Source organism: Anopheles darlingi, chromosome 3 (genome assembly GCF_943734745.1).
Source record: "Anopheles darlingi chromosome 3, idAnoDarlMG_H_01, whole genome shotgun sequence".
NCBI lineage: Eukaryota > Metazoa > Arthropoda > Insecta > Diptera > Culicidae > Anopheles > Anopheles darlingi.
In genome coordinates this window covers 46,009,542-46,035,697 of record NC_064875.1, presented here as the reverse complement: position 1 = coordinate 46,035,697, position 26,156 = coordinate 46,009,542, and the positions used below count along the sequence as shown (strand labels likewise).

Below are 26,156 nucleotides of genomic sequence, written 5' to 3'. Positions count from 1 at the left end.
CGCCACGATCAATCGTCTCCAACCGAATAATTGTCGTGATTTCGATCGATGCGAATGTGTCGTCGGAGGACGGACGAACCATGTGTGGGTGTGTGGGTGTGTGTCAGAGGTTTGGGCGAACCATTTACCACCCCTGAAATCCTCTCGGGTGGTACAGAAGAAGGAAAAGAAATGAACCAACGCTTTTTTGATTCCCACAGTGCCCCCCGGTGGTCTCCAAGCAAGTCTCCTGTACCCCAGGACAGCGCAAAAATGTGAGAAAGTGTTTCCCTCCAAAAAGGACGCGCCTAAAGGATAAAGCGAGGGGGGGGGGGGTGAGGGGAGTGGTGTATCATTGAGGCACCCATCGTAACCCCTGGCATCACATAATCACATACTGTGCGTATCGAACGAACACGCATACACGAGAGGGTTGGCACGCGAACCATCGTCCGTCACACGACCCTTTGCTATCGAATCCTTCCACCCGCCAGGACCAGCCAATCATCGATCGTTTTCCGCCACTTTTCCCAGAAGAGCGCTATCGTGGGGCGAGAGCGCATCACGGGGTTTTTAGAGGGGGAGTGCGGTTGTGGCAACGATGCCGGGATATCCTGAGGTGCATTCCGTTACTCGTGTTTGTGTGCTGTGTGGTGTGGTCGCATCGGACTGTTGCATACCAACCACCAGGTGAGGGGCTATAGGGTTAGGGTGACGATGGGTGACCACAACGACGGGGGGGGTGGTGACGACCACCACCAACACCGTCATTATCGAATCTGTGCGCTCGCTACACCCAGGACACCACCAACCAGGGAATTCATTCGTTGCTGTTGGTTGATGAAGAGCAATATGAGGAAAAAGGTAGGGTCGAGAGGGGGGTTGTCGACTTCCCTTTCTGTTCCTATGTGTTTCCAACAGTTCCCAACAGCCTTCGACACCTTCTTATGCTACCCTGATGTGCATTTTGTGCATCTTTTGGGGCCGGGCGCGTCACTCCGGAGCGACGGTAAATCGATTTATTTCGCTTTCTGTTGTTCACAGTCGCGTAACGGCGGGAAACTAAGTGGCCAAAGTGAGCGAACACGCCATCACCGAAACCGGAAGAGCGGCCGAAGTTAGAAAGACTTCGACCAGTGGCCTCTAACTTCCCAGACAGAGCAAGAGAGAGAGAGAAATATGTAGTGGAATGTACGCCGGGAGTCCAATGCCACGTCGTATTAGACCCGCCGGGTGGGTAGCTCTTCCGGCATCGTTCGATATCCGATCGGGCCACATCGGACCACATCGGACCGTGAGAATATAATGGACGCTGCTCTCAAGAGAATCGCACTGTAACCATCATAGCCACCGTGAAGACAAAAATGAGGGATGCTTTATGTTGCACACAGTCTACGAACCATCTGAGAGGAAAACGGGATGGGATTAATGCGAAATCATTGCTCGAAAAACCCTGGCATGGCCGTTACATTTTCCTTCCACTTGCGTTTGAGGATCGGTTCAATGATCTGGAAATAAAAGGATGCAAGGTAGCTTTAATTGTTTATGACTTCAGCTTACTAGTCGCATAATTTTTGTATGATTTTGCCCACAGAAATGTTCAATGTTTAAGATCAATTTTTAACCCTTATGTACCTATTGACGCCACGCGACCGTTGAAGACGTCAAACGCACGCACACTAACGAGCGAATCAGCTGTTCGTGACAGCTCATTGTTATTTTGTTGTTGAACCAAGATCCCGGACGAGGGAATTTCGGCCGTGCGGAATGTTTGATCTGTTCAATTTCATTAGAGAACTGCTGCACAGTATGTTGGCGATCTTTTCGTTCGGTAAAAAGAAACTCTCGAACACGCTGAGCGTGTACGTAAAGACGAATACGGGCAGTACTCTTGCCGTCAGCCTCGAACCGCACATGGAAATCAAGGAAGTTAAGGAGATGGTGGCACCACAACTCGGACTGGAACCGGCCGAACTAAAGATCATCTTCGCCGGCCGCGAGCTATCGGACACGACGACAATCAGGGTGAGTATTGGCGGTGTGCATTAGGGGGAAAGAAGCGTAAACGATCGTTTTATTTGCAGGAATGTGATCTAGGCCAACAATCGATTATCCATGCAATCAAAACGAGACCACCACCAGTCCGTCGAGGGCAACAAAAGCAATCGTTAGGTGGTGCGTCCATCGCCGAAGAGGTGTCCGAGGATGAACCCCAGTCAGTAGTGCCACAGGGACCCCTTTCCGAGACGATGGTTGAACTGACGGAGGTGAATGATCAACCCTCGGCGGATGGTGCACCAGCGGAAAGACGCAAAGCGCACTTCTTCGTTTACTGCTCCCAATGCGAGAAGGTGTGCACGGGGAAGCTGCGTGTCCGCTGTGGTATCTGTGGCAGCGGTGCCTTTACCGTGCACCGTGATCCCGCCTGCTGGGATGATGTGTTGAAGCGTAAGCGCATCACCGGTCATTGTGAGCAGAACGAAGTGCCTTGTGTGGTGAGTGGCTAGATACGGCTATTCTGTGCAATCCGTGGAATAGCGAATCAATACTCTCTCTCTCTATGCTTGAACAGGAAAACAGCGAAGGACAGCCCCCGTTCTCCGAGTTTTTCTTCAAATGTTCCGAGCACTCGTCGGGCGGAGAGAAGGACTTTGCGGCTCCGCTGAACCTCATCAAAACGAACCACAAAAACGTTCCTTGCCTAGCGTGCACAGATGTAAGGTGAGAAGACGTGGGTTGTCCTTTTCACAGGCTTGTTTTGATTTCTATTTTCGCAATATTCCAGTGAAACCATCCTCGTGTTTCCCTGTGCCGACGGACACGTATCCTGTTTGGACTGCTTCCGCCAGTATTGCGTGACGCGATTACTGGAACGACAGTTCGTGGAGCATCCCCGCGGTGGTTACACTTTGCGCTGCCCTGCCGGCTGTGATCAGTCATTCATCGAAGATGTGCATCATTTCAAATTACTGGAAAAGGAACAGTACGAGCGGTATCAGCGTTTCGCCACGGAGGAGTACGTTCTACGGAATGGCGGTGTGCTGTGTCCGCAGCCTGGTTGCGGCATGGGATTGCTAGTGGAACCCGAATGTCGTCGAATTCAGTGCCAAAGTGGTTGTGGGGTATGTTTTCCCAGACGCTCCTCCGCAATCTCGACCACTCGACGTTAACCGCCGGTGATTTTCTTTCTCTTAATCATTTGCAGTATGTGTTCTGTCGTAGCTGTCTGCAGGGCTATCATTTGGGGGAGTGCTTTGAAACACCAACAACACCCGGCAGCAGTGGGGAGCATGGGTACGCGATTGATCCACAGCGAGCATCGGATGCCCGATGGGATGAGGCGACGAAAATTGTGATTAAGGTGTCGACGAAACCGTGCCCCAAGTGTCGAACGGCAACAGAGCGGGACGGTGGATGTATGCACATGGTCTGCACACGCTCCGGATGTGGTTTCGAGTGGTGTTGGGTCTGTCAAACGGAATGGACCCGCGATTGCATGGCGGCACATTGGTTCGGTTGAGAAGTGAAACGATTTTCATTGAACATGTTTGTAGTTCAATTGTTGATAGTCTTTTTCAATAAACGGAAAATTTTTATCAAATAGTTTTTATCATGGGCGCGAGGAATTCTAGACATTTGCAAACATCACAGTCCGTATGAGTTGTTGGTCAACAAGCACGGGCAGTTACGATCATGTGACAAGATTGGACACTGATTGGATACTGATGAGGAATGTACCACATGGTTCATTTTATATAGTTCCGTCAGACTAAGAAGACACTCACCCCGCGAAGATTTTTTTGTTTGTACATTCTTGTACGCGTACGTGTTATCGCATGAGTCTTACGGAACGATGCATTATTGTGGACGGGTTCTTTGCGACGAATCATCTGCACCAGTTATTAGCATCCACTCAGCTTATATTTTCCCAGAGAAATACCGTTCGAACAGGTTTGAATGCATGTTAGAACTCACGGCAGCATTAGAGCTCGCGGCACCATGAGTGTCTATTAGTTGAAAGGCGAATAGTTAATACCATTCCTCATCAAGGAATCAATTGATTTGTGGATGTATGAATAGAACAATATACACTACTTAATGCGATTTATTGTTGCTGTAGTCTACCAGCAGTGACTTGAAAATGATATTTATTAATAATCCCACGTGTTTTCTTGCTAAAGGTGTGTGCACGTTGAACGTTTGTAACAAAGATTATTGTACCTCACATACCCTGAACGGCAGAAACATTGTTGCAGGGAACTGCCGCAATTAAGAGCTACTTCATTAGTATTACACTTTATTTGTGATGGTTCGAGTTTGCATGCTGATTCCGATATGCATAATTCACCAACTCGCAGATTGCCTTGTCGACAGAAACATCCGACGTTTGAACCGCATTTCATTGAAATTTCAAACGGTCTGCATGGATTCGCCACCGCTGAGCCAATGATTTAGTGAGTTACTTTAATAAAATTAAAGGGCTTTTTGATATTATAGGAAACTGAACTTACGAATGACAACTTGTGCGAGGAGAAGTGCAGGAAGAAGTGTAACAACTATCAGCAAGGAACGCATCTTGAGGGCAATTTCTGGAGCAAGATTTTTACTTGTGGTTTACGTCAGTTGCAGTTCTATTTATACCTTGCAAAGAAAACACAGCATGAATTGGGTTGTTAGTGCTCGTTAACATCAATGCGGTGTAAGTTTATCAAATGCAATGCCAGCAATTGTGTAATGTTTATAAAGATCCATTATACATGGCTCTTGGTTATCGCCATACTAAATGCATATTTTTTTACCCCTTTTACCTTTCAAGACGTTAGTTTATGTTTTCTAATACAAAGATTTGAAGGCTGCTTCTAGTACCTTAGTTATTTGTCATGGAAGCGGCACACTTACGTGCATCTGCGCACGTGTTTTAGAATTGCGTGGTTCACGCGGAGGCAGAAGTGTGGCCATCATGCATAGTTCGCTGCTTTTGTTTCTGTGAGGTGGCTTAATGCGATATCAAAGAACCAGGGATGATGTATGCATAATTGACCTACATCGAGTAGATAGATACAAAGTTATGTAATATATTTTATGTTTAAATGGATTGATGAATCATGAGTGACGTATGATATGAATGTAGAATATGGGCATGAATCGTTTTGATTGTGACACTGTTGCTTGTTCTTAGTGTTTTTAGGTCTTATTTACTGATTCAACAAAGCAACAAATGATAAATCAACATAATTTCATTCGTTATTTGATCGAATCCGTATAAGTGATTCGTATTTTGGATAAACTCAATTAAAATGCTTAGCTAAATATTATCCTGTTGTGGAATCCAGTGATAGTTGCTTAGAGGACAGAAGTGATGTTACTTTTTGTTATATATCATAGTCCACTTTGGTTGCTATGCTAGAAATATATATAAGGCAGAGCAACCAGGCGGTTAGTAAGTTAACAGTATTGAAGAAGAATAAACCAATACGTTACATTGGCGACGAGAGAAAAATGAATAAGCCACCAGAGTTCAACATTGAAGATTCCTGGCCGATTTACCAGGAGCGCCTGGAAAGATTCTTCGTGGCGTACGATTTGGACGACGATGAAAAGCAAGCTGCCCTTCTTTTAACTTCGGTTTCCGTCGAAGTGTACCAAATCGTGCGCGATCTGTGTTTTCCGAGTAAACCAGAAGAAAAAACGTTTAATGAACTCTGTGGTGTTTTACGGCAACGCTTTATGCCGACAGTGGTTGTTTTTCGGGAACGCTCGATTTTCTTTGAAGCACGTCAAGGGGACACCGAAACAATCGTGGAATGGGCAACTCGTTTAAAGAAGCTGTCGAGCAGTTGCGAGTTTGGAGGAAATTTGAATGAAATGGTTAAGAACATGTTCGTAGTGGGATTACGCCGTGGTCCAGTTTTTGATCGCATTTGTGAAGAAGAAATCTCAGCAACCTACGATCAATTGGTGAAATTGGCAATGAAAAAGGAAGCGACTCTTTTACAACGTGGTACAGTTTTTCGAATTCAAAAAGCAAATACCAAGATTGAAAGGCCAAAGAAAGAAGAACTGAAATGTTTTAGTTGTGGAAAAGGAGACCACGATTTTCGAAAATGCCAGTATAAAAATTACGTTTGCAAATTTTGTAAGAAAAAAGGACATTTGGGCAAAGTGTGCACTGCCAAGAATTATTCGTCGGAAAAGAAACATGAACAGAAATCGCCAAAGATAAGTCATTTACGTTTAAATAACGTCGAATATCTCCCGCCTGTATTGCAAGAAGTTTTCGTAAACAAGAGATCAATTGAATTTGAAGTAGATACCGGAAGCCCTGTGAATGCAATTTCAAAAGCATTATTCGACAACCTATTTCCTTACGAAACGTTAAAAACCGATGTGAAAGAAGAGTTTTTGTGCTATAACGGTAGTGTTTTCCGTGCTCTTGGAAAGTTTGTGGCTGAAATGAAGTTCAAAAATCACGTATCCAAGGAGGAGATTTTCGTTTTCGATGGAAATCGGCACCCATTGCTTGGAAGACAAACGATGTCTAGATGGGGTTTGAAGATAGATTTCTGCGTTTTGTCAGTGCCCGAAGTAAATTCAGAAACCTTGGAAAACATTTTGAAAAAGCACGAATCAGTTTTCAATGGTGACTTGGGTTGTTTGAAAAATACGAAAGTGCATCTACCTTTGATCGAAGGAGCAGTGCCAAATTTTTTCAAACCCAGAAAAGTTCCGTTTGCTTTCAAGGAGAAGGTAGAAGATGAATTGGATCGTTTAGAAAAAAGCGAAATAATTACTAAGGCATCGGCGGCAGATGGGAAATGGGGAACTCCGTTAGTTCCTGTTTTGAAGAAAGATGTTTTGAAGAAGAAACTCAGAATGAATTTCGAAGTTGGCGAAGTGGTTTTTGCAAGAGATTACCGATTACCTAATACGATAGCATGGATGAAAGCTATCATAACAAAACGTTTAGGAATGGTATTGTACGAATGTAAAACAGAATTTGGAATTATTAAGCGAAGAAGCCATCAACTAAAAAAACATCCGATTGAGTTTTTTGACGATGAACAAACATCTGGAAATGTTTTAACCGAAGAGGATCCCCGAAATGTGTTAACCGAAGAGGAACCTCCAATAGAAAATGTTTTAACCGAAGAGGATCCCCGAAATGTGTTAACCGAAGAGGAACCTCCAATAGAAAATACTACATACTACACTAGATACGGTCGCGCTGTACGGAAGCCTCGAAATTAAGGGGGGAGTAGTGTTATATATCATAGTCCACTTTGGTATGCTCGTTTCGAACATATCCTTCCTTGCAGAAGCAACCGGGTACGCATGGTTTGGTGCACAACTGGTTTGGTTCTGGTTTCTCACAGGTCGCTGGGCATGCTGTACCACAATAGGCAAACTCTGCATTCGGGAGACAGTCGTGCACTAAACAGCTAGCTGTAAAGAGACAGATAAATAACTTAAATGGGTTTTCTCTTATAAGAGGAAGACCGTTTTGTACCTTGCACTTCCGACATGATGGTCAATGCCGCAAAAGCAGACAACACAACTCTTAGCAACTTGCTCATCTCGGATGCCTATATTTTATAGACTTGGTCGGATACTGACACTCGGCTCAGTGTAGGAATTATCTTATATACTTCGTTTGCTCTACGAATATGCTTTTCTTTTGTTCATCTATAACGCGCACGTGTGATTGCACGGATTATGTTGGATCACAATTGTCCGCATGTGCTTTGCGCATGAATCAGCTACAATGTTTTCTTTATTAAAACGGATGTCTAATCTGTAAATGTATAATAAAGATTGCCGTTGTGCGGGCTACACACGCGTAATAATATTGGCCATTATTGTGTATCATTTATTTACTGGTACGCAAGTTGATTTCAGATAGCAATAATTTTTGTATTGTATGAATCCTAAATTGCAGAAGCACGCCGGCCCCTTATTGCATTGGAGAGAGATTTCATTCTTTTTGCATTTCAAATGAAAAGCCCCCGGAAAGCAGTCGCTTCGCTTGAGACACTGGTTATTGTAACGGTAGAATCCGATGCGGCAGAAACATGCCTCCTGATTACCACATCGTAGGAATTCTTCATTTTTTCCGCACTGGTTGCCTTGCGAAGAGTAAGCACGATACTGTGAAAATTCGTTACGGAAAATAAGCTTAGTATTTAAAGTTACTTACGACAGTCGACGGAGTGTGTCATAAGCACCACAACGACGAGTGTAAGAATAATTAGCAAGGAACGCATCTTGTTCCTAGCTCCTTCACACGATTTGAACTGGCTTTGTGAAGTCAAATCCAATCCATTTATACATCGTATATCGATGTTGCGCGGATTTCTCATTGTATACCAAATATAATACCAAACGCGATAGTAACTCATTTCTTAAGAAAACAATAAACTAGCTTCGTGATGACTAGATGGCCGTGACGCATCGTGTGCTGTGTGCTGGATAAAACAAGTTCTACTTTAAGCATTCGGAATGATTCGTTTTGAAACAGATTTATTTCAAAACATGTGTCTTATAGGCCGCAATCACGCGTAAATAAAGATTTTTGGTAGTAAGTCTTATGTCGAATTAAGGTAGCTAAATGAATTGTTGACTCTATAGCCGAAAACAGACTCCATAATTCAAGAATATTTACACAAACCATCATGGAATAACTGCTTCTAGTACAGTTCTTATTTATTAATCTTTTCGGAAAATTTGCATACTCAACTCCACTCAATAGTCAATTGCTGTCGCCTCAATTAATGAAAGCTCCTGTCAATTAGCAGAACGTAGGAATATCTTGCAATTGGTTTTTTCCTCTATCTTATGGTGGCGTAAACTTATTTTTTTAGGGTTTATTCTATTAAAAATATAATAAAATGTGTACAGATCGTTCAAGGCTAGTTTCATTTTCTCTTTGGTGTGTTAAATGTGAAACACTTAAAAATGAAACACTTAATGAATCACTTTACATATTACAAATAATGAAACACTTTATGTATTAGGCTTGACACCTTTATTTTCAATGTCTATTAATTACAAGTAGAGCACATATTCCCTTCGCATCATTTACAGAAAGAAATGGGAAACTCTGTCCAAACTAGCAGACCGATAGAACGGTGTATCTAATCTTTGATAATTATTACTTTCCTACTGCTTTACACGCTGATCTTACAATGCAAGCATTTCTATGCAACACGTATCCTGGTCTGCAGTAGCACACGCTCGTCTTTCCGCACTTAAGACGCATTTCGTTCCGTCTGCAATCCATTTTGTCCTTGAATGGTTCGCACGTTTTAACAGATAAACATTTTTGACCGTACCGGACTGATCCGAAACGGCAGTGGCATTCGGTCTGATTGCCGCACTGCAGAAGCTCTTCTTCCGGTCTACATTTTTGTTCTGTGAAACAGCAGTACATCTTGAATACGTTTGTCCCAATAGCTACCATCTTTCGGAGTTGAAGAACTTACCACAGGAAACAGAATTCACCAGCAGCGATGTCACAATCGACGCATCTACAATTAACGAGAGATGCATGTTGGGCATTGTACAGTTCGTACTGAATATCAGCAAAATGTGTGTAAAATGTACTCCATTTATAGGATACAATAATGCACAACATGCGCTAAGTTGGTTGATTTCAAAATGTAACACCCAAAGCAAACTAGCACGAAGGTTCAGGAGTTGTTTGTAATCAACATCTCGGTTTTTTTTTATCAAATGTTTTGTTAATATTGTGGTACCGCTTGTTCAGTGTATAGTCAACAACGATGTAGTAATGCCTGATGTACGTCACGCTCAATAGGACTATTGTTACGATGTGTTAAAGGAATGGGAGTTTGACTGGTGTGTCGTTATTCGCCCATATTCCATTGTATTCTTGTGACTCTCAGTAACGAATAACTATTTGACTCGTAAAACAGCCCGTTTTAAGATATTCCTGTTGTATTTGTTCGAATCAACTATTGCTTATAACTGTAAATGTAAAGCAAACCACTTTCTTTAAATTTAACTTCGTTGAACACGCTATTTTAAAAAATCTCAGTCATTCTCTCTATCATGATGAGTTACGTTAATTTTTTTTAGCATTGGCAGATATCGATTTGGGATAGTTTTCGATTTGTATAGTTTGGTAGTCTTGGTAGAGTTGGCGGCTCTGAACAAAGATTATACCAGGATACTGTTTATTTGATCGTTTTTGTGTGATGTTTGATATTCTTATTAAACGTCATCGTCTGCGTAAAGATTCTCGTGATTTTTGAAACGTTAGTTTCATTTTATTGCCAATATTTTATACACCCGCCCCGATGAACTGCTTGTAATTGTATGATTGAATAAAGCGTTGTTATGTTGGTCTATTATTCAACTCAATGTATATTTGGTGTGTAGGGTTTGCATGTAATGCGCTGAAAGCATGCATCTCGATATTTCATCCATCCCGGTATACATCGACAGTGGAGTACATTACCACATAGTGTAGCAATTTGACCTGGAGGACAATTCAAAGGTGGTATGCCAGTTGTAATACATGAACGTTCCGGTATACAACTGTTTTTGAATTTGACAAATCCTTTAATGCAGTAACATAGTGGACTTTTCTGATTGGCACAGTAGAGCGCCTCCTCACGATTTCCGCATATATTAACTGAGGAAATAATAGAAGTGTTCAATCGATATTTTCTCGATCTTCAGAGATATTTCATATTCGGTTTACTCACAACAGGATACAGACTGTGCTAGAAATACCACCACGAGAAGTGTAGTACTGATAATTACCGAACGCATGGTGATCTTTGTTGCTTCCACTCGGACTTTCGTACTGAAGAAGTTAGGCTCAATGCGTTGTAGGAATAAATTGTTTTCCTTGCAAATAAGTACTGACGACTATGAAGCTTCGTCGTCCAATTTATACATCACGAGCAAAGAACAAATAGCTCGCCGTGTTTATCAAACAATTTGCCCAAGATGTTTATAAAGCATTTTTGTATACACTTTCGGCTATTCTTGAAATCGAAACAGAGTGCCGAGAAATTACCTGTTTTATTAATGCATATTATATAATTCCATAACTCACGATTAGGCATTGATTGATTTCTGCAAACCAGCTGTGGAATTTAAAACGCAATAACTACGGTTTGAAATTACATGTTTTTCAATATACTGCCAAACATTTTATTTATCAACAACAGCTTTAAAAGCTTCGTAGCATGGACATTCACACGGCAGAACACACTCGTTGTGTTCGTTTCGGACGTAGCCTTTTTTGCAGAAGCAACCGGAAACACATTGCAGGGTGCAGACCTTGTTTGGTTCTGGTTTATCGCAGGTCTCTGGACATGCCGTGCCACATTCTAGGAACTCTTCATTCAAACCACACTTGTTATCAATACAGCCAGCTGCAAAAAGATCGATGGATTGATATTCTTCATACATCATAACTGTGACCATCATCTACGCTAGCGTTACATACCATGTACCGCGGCAATGATGGTCATTGCTACAAAAGTAGTCAGCACAATTCCTTGTACCTTGTTCATCCTTGGGGTTTCTTGAGTTGACTTGAATAACTGGTTGGATACTGATGAGGAATGTACCACATGGTTCATTTTATATAGTTCCGTCAGACTAAGAAGACACTCACCCCGCGAAGATTTTTTTGTTTGTACATTCTTGTACGCGTACGTGTTATCGCATGAGTCTTACGGAACGATGCATTATTGTGGACGGGTTCTTTGCGACGAATCATCTGCACCAGTTATTAGCATCCACTCAGCTTATATTTTCCCAGAGAAATACCGTTCGAACAGGTTTGAATGCATGTTAGAACTCACGGCAGCATTAGAGCTCGCGGCACCATGAGTGTCTATTAGTTGAAAGGCGAATAGTTAATACCATTCCTCATCAAGGAATCAATTGATTTGTGGATGTATGAATAGAGCAATATAAACTACTTAATGCGATTTGTAAATTATTGTTGTTGTAGTCTACCAGCAGTGGCTTGAAAATGATATTTATTACTAATCCCGCTTCGTGATTTCTGCTAAATTCGTGTGCACGTTGAACGTTTGTAACAAAGATTATTGTACCTATTGGCAGAAACATTGTTGCTGGGAGGTTGGAGATTAGTATTACACTTTATTTGTGATGGTTCAAGTTTGCATGCTGATTCCGATATGCATTTGTCGACAGAAACATGTTTTCTAATTCAAAGATTTGAAGGCTGCTTCTAGTACCTTAGTTATTTGTCATGGAAGCGGCACACTTACGTGCATCTGCGCACGTGTTTTAGAATTGCGTGGTTCACGCGGAGGCAGAAGTGTGGCCATCATGCATAGTTCGCTGCTTTTGTTTCTGTGAGGTGGCTTAATGCGATATCAAAGAACCAGGGATGATGTATGCATAATTGACCTACATCGAGTAGATAGATACAAAGTTATGTAATATATTTTATGTTTAAATGGATTGATGAATCATGAGTGACGTATGATATGAATGTAGAATATGGGCATGAATCGTTTTGATTGTGACACTGTTGCTTGTTCTTAGTGTTTTTAGGTCTTATTTACTGATTCAACAAAGCAACAAATGATAAATCAACATAATTTCTATCGTTATTTGATCGAATCCGTATAAGTGATTCGTATTTTGGATAAACTCAATTAAAATGCTTAGCTAAATATTATCCTGTTGTGGAATCCAGTGATAGTTGCTTAGAGGACAGAAGTGATGTTACTTTTCGAAATTAAATAAGGTTTATTGAATATCGACTACGGTATAAGTACTGGCTTCGGGCATTCGCACTCGAGTACGCACTGATTATGCTCGTTTCGAACATATCCTTCCTTGCAGAAGCAACCGGGTACGCATGGTTTGGTGCACAACTGGTTTGGTTCTGGTTTCTCACAGGTCGCTGGGCATGCTGTACCACAATAGGCAAACTCTGCATTCGGGAGACAGTCGTGCACTAAACAGCTAGCTGTAAAGAGACAGATAAATAACTTAAATGGGTTTTCTCTTATAAGAGGAAGACCGTTTTGTACCTTGCACTTCCGACATGATGGTCAATGCCGCAAAAGCAGACAACACAACTCTTAGCAACTTGCTCATCTCGGATGCCTATATTTTATAGACTTGGTCGGATACTGACACTCGGCTCAGTGTAGGAATTATCTTATATACTTCGTTTGCTCTACGAATATGCTTTTCTTTTGTTCATCTATAACACGCACGTGTGATTGCACGGATTATGTTGGATCACAATTGTCCGCATGTGCTTTGCGCATGAATCAGCTACAATGTTTTCTTTATAAAAAGGGTTGTCTAATCTGTAAATGTATAATAAAGATTGCCGTTGTGCGGGCTACACACGCGTAATAATATTGGCCATTATTGTGTATCATTTATTTACTGGTACGCAAGTTGATTTCAGATAGCAATAATTTTTGTATTGTATGAATCCTGAATTGCAGTAGCACGCCGGCCCCTTATTGCATTGGAGAGAGATTTCATTCGTTTTGCATTTCAAATGAAAAGCCCCCGGAAAGCAGTCGCTTCGCTTGAGACACTGGTTATTGTAACGGTAGAATCCGATGCGGCAGAAACATGCCTCCTGATTACCACATCGTAGGAATTCTTCATTTTTTCCGCACTGGTTGCCTTGCGAAGAGTAAGCACGATACTGTGAAAATTCGTTACGGAAAATAAGCTTAGTATTTAAAGTTACTTACGACAGTCGACGGAGTGTGTCATAAGCACCACAACGACGAGTGGAAGAATAATTAGCAAGGAACGCATCTAGTAGTAGTAGTAGTAGTAGATGTATTTTGGATATGCGTATTGTGTATACAATGATTACAATCGGTTTATGTTGCCTGTAGCCCTTCACACGATATTCCGCGACCTTTTCTAGTCATTTGATAGTTTATGAGTTTGAAGCTTGTTATCTTGGCCTAATTTTCGGGAAAAATTGTAAAAAACCCGACCTGCATTGATATCATTTTCTTTTTACCTATACTAGTTATTAACCCTAACTATGTACATACTTAATATACACTCCGTCCAGTTACTATAAGACCACCATCAGTTTGTTCCAGAAAATCTTCAAGGATCACAATTTCAAATCGAGACTTTTTATTACTATTCTCTACTCTAAAAATAAGTTATTAAACAGTAATAGGGATGGATAAAATCCCAGGTTGAATTTTGGCGGCAAATTAACAAAAAATGAAGTGTCCAGTTAGTATAAGACCACCTTGATTTATTTTTTTTTCTCAGCGAAAAGAAGTAACCAAATCATCTAAATCCCGAAAATAACTATTCGTTATCAAATCTTAATGGTTTCAAATGTGTAAAACGGGATTTGGCATGCTCTTTATAAACTTTGGTTAATTTTAGAAGCAAAGACTCTCATATGTGTCTCAAAACCGCTAAAATCATCGCTCAAAGCTAACGAAACGAAGAATACTGCTTTCCCCCAGCATCCCATTTACTAATTCAGAAGATGTTTTGCAACGGATTTTATGCTATACTGCGAGCAGATATGGCCAACAAATCAATTTTCTAATCTTTATTCGAAACCGCAATCTTCTTTCTTATGTTAATAAAAGCATTATTTCACTAATATGTTAACTTTTCCACACCGTTTTTGATCAAAAACGATAGCAGAGATTCTCCTTCAAACGTACATGTGCTTTGTTAAATGAAAAAAATACAATCTTGAGCCTACCGGCTGTATAAAGTTTCACCCAAACTATGCAGGAATTCCCAATAAAACAATAGACGCAAAATAATGGTTTTTTCGTTCATTTAACCATTCCCTGGTTGTTTACAACGGTGAATAGACGTTGAATCAACATGTTTCTACTGGATTCATAGATTAATGTCGTGATTTTGGAAGTTCAGAGCCTCTTTCAGCACCTGTTGGTTTAATGGGAATTCCTGCATAGTTTGGGTGAAACTTTATAGAGCCGGGAGGCTCAAGATTGTATTTTTTCCATTTAACAAAGCACATCTACTTTTGAAGGAGAATCTCTGCTATCGTTTTTGATCAAAAACCGTGTGGAAAAGTTAACATATTAGTGAAATAATGCTTTTATTAACATAAGAAAGAAGATTGCGGTTTCGAATAAAGATTAGAAAATTGATTTGTTGGCCATATCTGCTCGCAGTATAGCATAAAATCCGTTGCAAAACATCTTCTGAATTCGAATTAGTAAATGGGATGCTGGGGGAAAGCAGTATTCTTCGTTTCGTTAGCTTTGAGCGATGATTTTAGCGGTTTTGAGACACATATGAGAGTCTTTGCTTCTAAAATTAACCAAAGTTTATAAAGAGCATGCCAAATCCCGTTTTACACATTTGAAACCATTAAGATTTGATAACGAATAGTTATTTTCGGGATTTAGATGATTTGGTTACTTCTTTTCGCTGAGAAAAAAAAATAAATCAAGGTGGTCTTATACTAACTGGACACTTCATTTTTTGTTAATTTGCCGCCAAAATTCAACCTGGGATTTTATCCATCCCTATTACTGTTTAATAACTTATTTTTAGAGTAGAGAATAGTAATAAAAAGTCTCGATTTGAAATTGTGATCCTTGAAGATTTTCTGGAACAAACTGATGGTGGTCTTATAGTAACTGGACGGAGTGTAGATGCTTATGACTAGTTCCTAACTAACTCATTTATTTGCCTCCTATGGCTAATCCTACACTTAAGACTGAAGTTACTACTTAATGAAGAGATGAATGAAGTAATTTTCGGGATGTCGGCCCTCCTATGGAGGTCCGTAGTGCTGTGCCAAGGCGGCAGATTGAAGATTCGTTTTAGGCATGTATTTTGGAATACTTGAAGCTTATACTTATGAGTTTTTGCGCAATCGGCCCAGACTGGAGCCGCATATGTTATTATTGGTCGTACTATGGCTTTGTATAGTAGGATTTGATTTTGTGTGCTTAATTTTGATTTCCTATTTATAAAGCTACTAGCATGACCCGCGTGCGTCGCCACGCGTAGAAGATTAGGTTTTACTGAAATGTTCTATTTCTTTGTGTTAGTACTTTGTGTGTTATGATGGTTGTTAATATTTGCCGATGATTCAAACTTGGTTACATGATCGCCAACCATGGTATTGAGCGTATTTTTGAATTTCATGGATTAATCAGCTACTATTACTAAATTATCATTGGCAGTTGATACTCGGCTGGCACGCTTCCCTTTTGCCTGCGAAGGAATCGGAAGCATTGCTGCGACTAACGCAGACTGCTTGTTGTGTATGTAATCCCGTTGCCTTTAATTCCTCCTCGCTTTTGGGGGACTATCGAGCTCAGGTTTTTGTCGTTGGTGCTAGGCCCTCGTAAAGGGGTCCTCGCTTTTGGGATACCATTAGCGTCGCAAAGAATCTGAGTTTTCTAGTCACATTCCCCTTTATTCGCAAATCTACTGCCCTTTTACACACAACACACATAATGACTCATTTTTCCAATAACTGAGTTGAGCTCCTCACGTTGCCACCTGGAGTTTAGACCCCGGGGAACAGCACTTATGATAATGTTAATATTTGATATATACTGCCATTCAGTATAAATTCGATATGAATCCAATTTTTTTTAGCTGATGTGATGAATGATGTAGTAAATGCTTGCAAATAAACTATAGAATTCAACATGAATATGAATGTTCCGTATTTTCATCGATACGGCCGGATATCGGTGTCTAACTCGACGATTGAAAATATCTGGATTTTTCATATTGCGCTTCAATTATCATCATTGTTGTTTGGGGAAAGTGAGGATTTTTTTACCTCCTACTAAACGTGCAATCGAGTACATCCTAAACTGTTAGTAATGTGTGTGCACATTTTAATTTTCTATACATAATTTTTTGATCTTTGATGAATATGAATGTTCCGTATTTTCATCGATACGGCCGGATATCAGTGTCTGACTCGACGATTGAAAATATCTGGATTTTTCATATTGCGCTTCAATTGTCATCATTGTTGTTTGGGGAAAGTGGGGATTTTTTTACCTCCTACTAAACGTGCAATCGAGTACATCCTAAACTGTTAGTAACAATAAACTAGCTTCGTGATGACTAAACGGCCGTGACGCATCGTGTGCTGTGTGCTGGATAAAAAAAGTTCTACTTTAAGCATTCTGAATGATTCGTTTTGAAACAGATTTATTTCAAAACATGTGTCTTATAGGCCGCAATCACGCGTAAATAAGGATTTTTGGTAGTAGGTCTTATGTCGGATTAAGGTAGCTGAATGAATTGTTGACTCTATAGTTGAAAACAGACTCCATAATTCAAGAATATTTACACAAACCATCGGGGAATAACTGCTTCTAGTACAGTTCTTATTTATTAATCTTTTCGGAAAATTTGCATACTCAACTCCACTCAATAGTCAATTGCTGTCGCCTCAATTAATGAAAGCTCCTGTCAAATAGCAGAACGTAGGAATAGGAAAAAAAAACGCTCAATACGATTATTGTTACGATGTGTTAAAGGAATGGGAGTTTGACTGGTGTGTCGTTATTCACCCATATTCTATTGTATTCTTGTGACTCTCAGTAACGAATAACTATTTGACTCGTAAAACAGCCCGTTTTAAGATATTCCTGCTGTATTTGTTCGAATCAACTATTGCTTTTAACTGTAAATGTGTAGCAAACCACTTTCTTTAAATGTAACTTCGTTGATCACGCTATTTTAAAAAATCTCACTCATTCTCTCTATCATGATGAGTTACGTTAATTTTTTTAGCATTGGCAGATATCGATTTGGGATAGTTTTCGAATTGTATAGTTTGGTAGTCTTGGTAGAGTTGGCGGCTCTGAACAAAGATTATACCAGGATACTGTTTATTTGATCGTTTATTGCCAATATTTTATAAACCCGCCCTAATGAACTGCTTGTAATTGTATGATTGAATAGAGCGTTGTTATGTTGGTCTATTATTTAACTCAATGTATACCTGGTGTGTAGGGTTTGCATGTAATGCGCTGATAGCATGCATCTCGATATTTCATCCATCCCGGTATACATCGACAGTGGAGTACATTACCACATAGAGAAGCAATTTGACCTGGAGGACAATTCAAAGGTGGTATGCCAGTTGTAATACATGAACGTTCCGGTATACAACTGTTTTTGAATTTGACAAATCCTTTAATGCAGTAACATTGTGGACTTTTCAGAGCGGCACAGTAGAGCGCCTCCTCACGATTTCCGCATATATTAACTGAGGAAATAATAGAAGTGTTCAATCGATATTTTCTCGATCTTCAGAGATATTTCATATTCGGTTTACTCACAACAGGATACAGACTGTGCTAGAAATACCACCACGAGAAGTGTAGTACTGATAATTACCGAACGCATGGTGATCTTTGTTGCTTCCACTCGGACTTTCGTACTGAAGAAGTTAGGCTCAATGCGTTGTAGGAATAAATTGTTTTCCTTGCAAATAAGTACTGACGACTATGAAGCTTCGTCGTCCAATTTATACATCACGAGCAAAGAACAAATAGCTCGCCGTGTTTATCAAACAATTTGCCCAAGATGTTTATAAAGCATTTTTGTATACACTTTCGGCTATTCTTGAAATCGAAACAGAGTGCTGAGAAATTACCTGTTTTATTAATGCATATTATATAATTCCATAACTCACGATTAGGCATTGATTGATTTCTGCAAACCAGCTGTGGAATTTAAAACGCAATAACTACGGTTTGAAATTACATGTTTTTCAATATACTGCCAAACATTTTATTTATCAACAACAGCTTTAAAAGCTTCGTAGCATGGACATTCACACGGCAGAACACACTCGTTGTGTTCGTTTCGGACGTAGCCTTTTTTGCAGAAGCAACCGGAAACACATTGCAGGGTGCAGACCTTGTTTGGTTCTGGTTTATCGCAGGTCTCTGGACATGCCGTGCCACATTCTAGGAACTCTTCATTCAAACCACACTTGTTATCAATTGTACCTCACATACCCTGAACGGCAGAAACATTGTTGCTGGGAGCTGGGAGATTAGTATTACACTGTATTTGTGATGGTTCAAGTTTGCATGCTGATTCCGATATGCATATTTCACCAACTCGCAGATTGCCTTGTCGACAGAAACATGTTTTCTAGTTCAAAGATTTGAAGGTTGCTTCTAGTACCTTAGTTATTTGTCATGGAAGCCGCACACTTACGTGTATCTGCGCACGTGTTTTAAAATTGCATGGTTCACGCGGAGGCAGAAGTGTGGCCATCATGCATAGTTCGCTGCCTTTGTTTCTGTGAGGTGGCTTAATGCTGGTCGCTTAGTGAGGTGGCTTAATGCGATATCAAAGAACCAGAGCTGATGTTTGCATAATTAATCTACATCGATGTAATGTATTTTATATTACCCATACTATTGCGCATGTGTTAGGCCGCTTTGTTGTGCTCGTTAAATCTCTTTAGTACAACATTTTGCTTAAGCGCGCTGCAGTGGAGCTAACAATTTATTGACAATTACCTATTTTGTTTTGCGATATTTCGAATTTTCGATAGTATGAAATTTTCAAACGAAGTTCGATCGTTTGCGTATCATTGAGTTAATGGTACGCAAAATTGTTTTAGATAGCAATAATTTTTGTACTGCACGTATCCTAATCCGTCGCAGAAGCATCCCTGCACGCTTCCGCATTGGAGAGAGACTTCATTCTTTTTGCATTTCAAATGAAAAGCTCCCCGAACGCAACTGTTTCGCGTAAGACACTTGTTATTGTAACGGTAGAGTCCGCGGCGACAGAAGCATGCCTCCTGATCACCACACCGCATGAGTATTTCATCCGGTCTACACTGGTTGCCTGTGAAGAGTAAACACGATACTGTGAAAATTCATTAAGCTCAGTATTTAAAGTTACTTACGACAGTCGACGGAGTGTGTCATAAGCACCACAACGACGAGTGTAAGAATAATTAGCAAGGAACGCATCTTGTTCCTAGTTCCTTCACACGATTTGAACTGGCTTTGTGAAGTCAAATTCAATCCATTTATACATCGTATAGCGATGTTGCGCGGATTTCTCAATGTACGTAAATTTTAAAAATACCAAACGCGAAATTAAGGCGATAGTTGGCTTCCTAGTTGGGAACTAATGTAATTCATTCCTTAAGAAAACAATAAACTAGCTTCGTGATGACTAAACGGCCGTGACGCATCGTGTGCTGTGTGCTGGATAAAAAAAGTTCTACTTTAAGCATTCTGAATGATTCGTTTTGAAACAGATTTATTTCAAAACATGTGTTTTATAAGCCGCATTCACTTGCAAATAAAGATTTTTGGTAGTAAGTCTTATGTCGGATTAAGGTAGCTGAATGAATTTTTGACTCTATAGCCGAAAACAGACTCCATAATTCAAGAATATTTACACAAACCATCATGGAATAACTGCTTCTTGTACAGTTCTTATTTATTAATCTTTTCGGAAAATTTGCATACTCAACTCCACTCAATAGCCAATTGCTGTCGTCTCAATTAATGAAAGCTCCTGTCAAATAGCAGAACGTAGGAATATTTTGCAATCGGTTTTTTCCTCTATCTTATGGTGGCGTAAACTTATTTTTTAGGGTTTATTTAATAAAAAATAAAATAAAATGTGTACAGATCGTTGAAGGCTAGTTTCATTTTTTTTTTGTGTGTTAAATGCAACATCGTATATATTTTAATATCGTACATATTTTAATATGCTCCGCTATAATTCCATTTCTATACCAAATAAAAATCTGATAAATCATTGATGCAAAACAATGAAACACTTTATGTATTAGGCTTGACACCTTTATTTTCAATGTCTATTAATTACAAGTAGAGCACATATTCCCTTCGTATCTTTTACAGAAAGAAATGGGAAACTCTGTCCAAACTAGCAGACCGATAGAACGGTGTATCTAATCTTTGATAATTATTACTTTCCTACTGCTTTACACGCGGATCTTACAATGCAAGCATTTCTATGCAACACGTATCCTGGTCTGCAGTAGCACACGCTTGTCTTTCCGCACTTAAGACGCATTTCGTTCCGTCTGCAATCCATTTTGTCCTTGAATGGTTCGCACGTTTTAACAGATAAACATTTTTGACCGTATCGGACTGATCCGAAGCGGCAATGGCATTCGGTCTGATCGCCGCACTGCAGAAGCTCTTCTTCCGGTCTACATTTTTGTTCTGTGAAACAGCAGTACATCTTGAATACGTTTGTCCCAATAGCTACCATCTTTCTGAGTTGAAGAACTTACCACAGGAAACAGAATTCACCAGCAGCAAGGTCACAATCGACGCAGCTACAATTAGCGAGAGATGCATGTTGGGCATTGTACAGTTCGTACTAAATATCAGCATTGTAGAATCTACTCCATTTATAGATTGCAATAATGCACAACATGCGCTAAGTTGGTAGTTTTCAAAATGTAACACCCGAAGCAAACTAGCGCGAAGGTTCAGGAGTTGTTTGTAATCAACATCTCGCTAGTTTTCGGTTTTTTTTTATCAAATGTTTTGTTAATATTGTGGTACCGCTTGTTCAGTGTATAGTCAACAACGATGTAGTAATGCCTGATGTACGTCACGCTCAATAGGACTATTGTTACGATGTGTTAAAGGAATGGGAGTTTGACTGGTGTGTCGTTATTCGCCCATATTCCATTGTATTCTTGTGACTCTCAGTAACGAATAACTATTTGACTCGTAAAACAGCCCGTTTTAAGATATTCCTGTTGTATTTGTTCGAATCAACTATTGCTTATAACTGTAAATGTAAAGCAAACCACTTTCTTTAAATTTAACTTCGTTGAACACGCTATTTTAAAAAATCTCAGTCATTCTCTCTATCATGATGAGTTACGTTAATTTTTTTTAGCATTGGCAGATATCGATTTGGGATAGTTTTCGATTTGTATAGTTTGGTAGTCTTGGTAGAGTTGGCGGCTCTGAACAAAGATTATACCAGGATACTGTTTATTTGATCGTTTTTGTGTGATGTTTGATATTCTTATTAAACGTCATCGTCTGCGTAAAGATTCTCGTGATTTTTGAAACGTTAGTTTCATTTTATTGCCAATATTTTATACACCCGCCCCGATGAACTGCTTGTAATTAAATCATCGTTGTTTCGTAATTTTATTATCTAGCCCTTATTAGGACTAGTTGGATGACATAATAGTCGCGAATAGCACACACCTCTAAATTTCACCCATCCGGGCCGACATCGGCAGGCGACTACATTACCACATAGTGTAGCAACTTCATTTGTAGGACAATTGATTGGTAGAGTTGTTGTCCTACATGCATTTTCCGGTACGCAACTGTTACGGAAGCGGAGAAATCCCTTTACGCAAGAACAAACGGGTATATTATCACCGGTACAATAGAGCGCCTCCTCACGCTGTCCGCATCTATTCACTGAGGAAATAATAGAAGTGTTCAATCGATATTTTCTCGAATTTCAGAGATATTTCATATTCGGTTTACTCACAACAGGAGACAGACTGTGCTAGAAATACCACCACAAGGAGTGTAGTACTGATAATTACCGAACGCATGGTGATCTTTGTTGCTTCCACTCGGACTTTCGTGCTGAAGAAGTTAGGCTCAATGCGTTGTAGGAATAAATTGTTTTCCTTGCAAATAAGTACTGACGACTAGAAGCTGTGTTCGTCCATTTTATACATCACGAGCAAAGAACAAATAGCTCGCCGTGTTTATCAAACAATTTGCTCAAGTTGTTTATAAAGCATTTTTGTATACACATTCGGCTGTTCATGAAATCGAAACAAAGTGTTGGCTATCTCAATGTATATTGTATAAATCGAAAACTCCTGATTATGCATTGATTGAGTTTTGCAAATCGGCAATGGAATTTAAAACGCAATAATTACGGTTTGATATCACATGTTCTTCAACATTTTATCAAACGTTTTATTTATCAACAACAGCATTATAACCTTCGTAGCATGGACATTCACACGGCAGAACACACTCGTTGTGTTCGTTTCGGACGTAGCCTTTTTTGCAGAAGCAACCGGAAACGCATTGTTTGGTGCACAACTGGTTTGGTTCTGGTTTCTCACAGGTAGCTGGACATGCCGTGCCACAAACTAGAAACTCTCCATTCAAACCACACTTGTTATCAATACAGCCAGCTGCAAAAAGATCGATGGATTGATATTCCTTTTACATCATAACTATGACCATCCTCTACGCTAGCGTTACATACCATGTACCGCGGCAATAATGGTCATTGCTACAAAAGTAGTCAGCACAATTCCTTGTACCTTGTTCATCCTTGGGGTTTCTTGAGTTGATTTGAATAACTGGTTGGATACTGATGAGGAATGATACCACATGGCTAATCTTATATAGTTCCATCAGACTAAGAAGACGCTTACCTCGCGAAGAATTCTTTTGTCCAATCAGTCGCGTGTGCGCACGTGGTGCGCCTGATTCAAATAGAGTAGCGCAGCGGTGCTGTGCAGTTGAGCAGTGGGCGTGCGCGGTCGGGTCGTGACTCACTCACCTGTACTGCAGCATACTATACCCGGTGGGACGTGTTACTTTTTTTTTCTTTCAAGAAGTAAAGGCCGGAGACACCCGTTAGAACACCATTTGTTTTTCTTAACGACTTCAGAACATGTTGTTTTGTTTCACTTCTGCACATTGTGTTGGTTTCTACCATTTTTTTTCCTCATCATTCTGCTGTTGGATTTTCCCTTTTTTAATTCGTTCGACGTTTCGCTCGACCTACCATGCGTGTTTTGCTTATTCATGTTTCTTTTTCGTTTTGGTTTCGCATTTTGACACCATATCTTGAGATTCTACGTTTACGTTCTGGTGCGGAACCGCCAACTGCGGTTCCGTTCGCGTGCTTACAGTATCATGGTTTGAAGGTGAATACTTATTAGACAGTTCCAAAAAGAGTACAAAAAACAACCCAATAAAGTCAAGAGCTCTATACACGACCATAGACTTCCGTTGTGTACTTGCCACTTTCTGTTCGGCCTTTTTCACCTCCTCGTTTCCAAGGCTCTTTGCAAAACGGGAAGAGAAAAGGTGTGAGCGTATCGCCGAAACGGTTCCTCAGCTTCTCAGGATTGCTTATCGTTTTCACGGCTGCCACGGAAACGAGCAATTAGTGTACTTAGTGTCAGTGTAGTAGAGCTTCAGTGAGAGAGTGTGTTGTGTGTTTTTCGCTAAGCCCGCACATTTCAGCTCAGTTGTTTCGCTCACATTTCTAGCTCACTTCACTCTTATGGAATTCTTCAACGCAGCATAATGAGCGCTTGACCCTCGTCTGCCTGATTATCGGTTTTCGGTTTTCTAATAATCTTACGAGTAATTGGCACAGGGTTCAATGTAAGTTTTTTTTTCTCGTGTGTATGTGCGTGTCTGCAGTTGTGTGTGTGTGTGCATGGGTAAGGTACGGCAGCAGTGAACGTGAACAATAATGCCCTTGGCGCTCGTAGTAAGCTGGGAGTTTTTACAACACAATATTTATCTCAATCGCGCTGTTTTGGATTCAACAGAAGTTCAGAGTTAAAGTGCATTTAGTGGGGAAACCTCTGCTTGATAGAACGAGTCACACATTTTCTCATACACCAGGGTATACAGGAAAATGTGATGGACTGCAATTTTGAATCACCAGGTAAGATAATTTGCATTTGCATTTAAAACCAGCCCTCAATCCTACAATCCGAGTGCAATCACACGAGTGTGTATGTGTGAATATGTGATTTCGTTGGAGGAGTCTTCCATTCAACAGTAACATGGCAATGCTCCGAAACAATAGTGAACACAATTAATAATCGGCAAAGGGAATTACTCCCATCGCTGCGATGTGATGTTGATCTTTTCATAGCCTGCTTTCTGCCTTTTCTACCCATGCGCGAGGGTTTGTATGTGTTTGTGTTCGCTTGTGTGTGGATTGAGGGGAATGTATAATAATCATAATAACCGTTAGTAGTTAGTAGTTAGTAGTGTTTAGTAATTTTGTATAGAGTTTCTTATATTTGCTGTGTGTATCTTTGCTTAAATCCTTGACCCTCTACTCTTTTCTCTTTGTCTCTCACTTCCCTTTTTTTCGCTCTTGTTTTCTTTGCTTCTATTCTTGCGATTTGGTTGCGAGGGAAGATGTTGGTTGCGTTCCCTCAACCGGCTACTTCCCCTTTGCGTACTTCGTTATTGGTAAAGGTTATTTGATCTGGTTGTTTGACTAATGGGTTTTGTTGGCTTAACTTTGTTTGTTTTCTCTTTTTTGTGGTTGTTTTTATTTGTTATAAAATTCAATTCCCTTTTCCATCGTAAATGTAGGTTTGTTTGCAACCTTGGGTTTTTTTCTTCTTTTTCTTCATTTATTTCATTTCCTCAACCTCGCTTGTTTGTTTGTGAGTGTAGAGCAATCTTGCTGCAACAGTTTTTCTTTTGTGTTCGAGTTGTCGGCTTCGGCTAGTTTCCGTTTCACCAAATGCCATCTTCTTTCTCTTCATTTCATTGCTCCATTCCATCTGTCGAAGTTGCAGAGAGGAATACTGTTTTGCGTAATTATTTTCATTTGTTTTAATACGTGTCTCTCTCTCCATTATTCATTATTCCTTGCTCAGTTCGTTAGCTTCCAGCTTCTCATTCGCTGTGTCTTGGTAGAATGTTTGCCAACTTTACGGCTTTCCTGCGGAGCTGGCGCGGAGTTGGTGGGCAATGGAAACTAGGTCATACAATGCGGAAATGGTTTGGAAAAATTTCGCCATTTGCTTTCCTCTTTAAAAGAAGAAATACTCAGAAAAACACACTCTCTCGCGCACAAATTACCAGCGCTCCGTGAGTCCCAGGTAAAATCTGGTTGCTAGCTAGCAAACCGCTTGGATCTTAAGGTAGAGCCCTTCGTTCAATGAAGTCAGGGAGCAGAAGATGGCAGATCGTTTTCCCTATGAATCCAGTGCTTTCTCTCTGGGTGGGGTTCCAAGTAAGCGCTGTTTGCATCAGATCTGCACTGAACTAGTCCTGGGTTGCTATTGGCATATCGTTTAAACGCTAAGAATTGTTTAGGATTAAAAATGACCGAAAATATAAAACAGACTCTGAACAATCTACCGATAGCTCTTCTCGATCGCTAGCAGCACAGCACATACGGTC

General features: G+C 40.3%; 3 protein-coding genes across 3 annotated transcripts in view; 1 reads left to right on the top strand and 2 right to left on the bottom strand.

Annotated features, from left to right (window-relative positions):
• Positions 1-1,724: 1,724 nt before the first annotated feature.
• Positions 1,725-3,583, top strand: LOC125954616 (E3 ubiquitin-protein ligase parkin). Its single transcript, XM_049685075.1, has 5 exons — positions 1,725-2,004; positions 2,064-2,474; positions 2,552-2,700; positions 2,765-3,101; positions 3,185-3,583. The coding sequence occupies exons 1-5, from the start codon at positions 1,747-1,749 to the stop codon at positions 3,497-3,499; spliced, it is 1,470 nt and encodes a 489-aa protein (XP_049541032.1). The 5' UTR covers positions 1,725-1,746; the 3' UTR covers positions 3,500-3,583.
• Positions 3,584-18,762: 15,179 nt separating this feature from the next.
• LOC125955534 (serine protease inhibitor swm-1-like) lies at positions 18,763-23,272 on the bottom strand. Its single transcript, XM_049686665.1, has 3 exons — positions 23,248-23,272; positions 22,976-23,173; positions 18,763-18,983 (listed from the first exon to the last, which is right to left on the bottom strand). Exons 1-3 carry the CDS (start codon positions 23,270-23,272, stop codon positions 18,763-18,765), a joined length of 444 nt encoding a protein of 147 aa, XP_049542622.1.
• Positions 23,273-23,664: 392 nt separating this feature from the next.
• LOC125954570 (protein still life, isoforms C/SIF type 2) overlaps positions 23,665-26,156 on the bottom strand; it is a 42,798-nt gene continuing 40,306 nt past the window's right edge. The window contains exon 19 of the mRNA XM_049684974.1: positions 23,665-26,156. This exon is cut by the window's right edge and continues 2,048 nt beyond it. The gene's annotated coding sequence lies outside the window, so the exon portion shown is untranslated.

What these genes read in the sequence shown, in the direction of transcription:
- LOC125954616 (XM_049685075.1), top strand. Translation starts at nt 1,747, where the DNA reads ATGTTTGATCTGTTCAATTTCATTAGAGAACTGCTGCACAGTATGTTG. An exon ending in AGAACGAAGTGCCTTGTGTG is followed by an intron (nt 2,475 to 2,551) that starts GTGAGTGGCTAG and finishes ATGCTTGAACAG; the next exon opens with GAAAACAGCGAAGGACAGCC. An exon ending in AGTGCCAAAGTGGTTGTGGG is followed by an intron (nt 3,102 to 3,184) that starts GTATGTTTTCCC and finishes AATCATTTGCAG; the next exon opens with TATGTGTTCTGTCGTAGCTG.
- LOC125955534 (XM_049686665.1), bottom strand. Translation starts at nt 23,272, where the DNA reads ATGACCATTATTGCCGCGGTACATG. An exon ending in CATTATTGCCGCGGTACATG is followed by an intron (nt 23,174 to 23,247) that starts GTATGTAACGCT and finishes ATCTTTTTGCAG; the next exon opens with CTGGCTGTATTGATAACAAG. An exon ending in TGAATGTCCATGCTACGAAG is followed by an intron (nt 18,984 to 22,975) that starts GTTATAATGCTG and finishes AGGGTATGTGAG; the next exon opens with GTACAATTGATAACAAGTGT.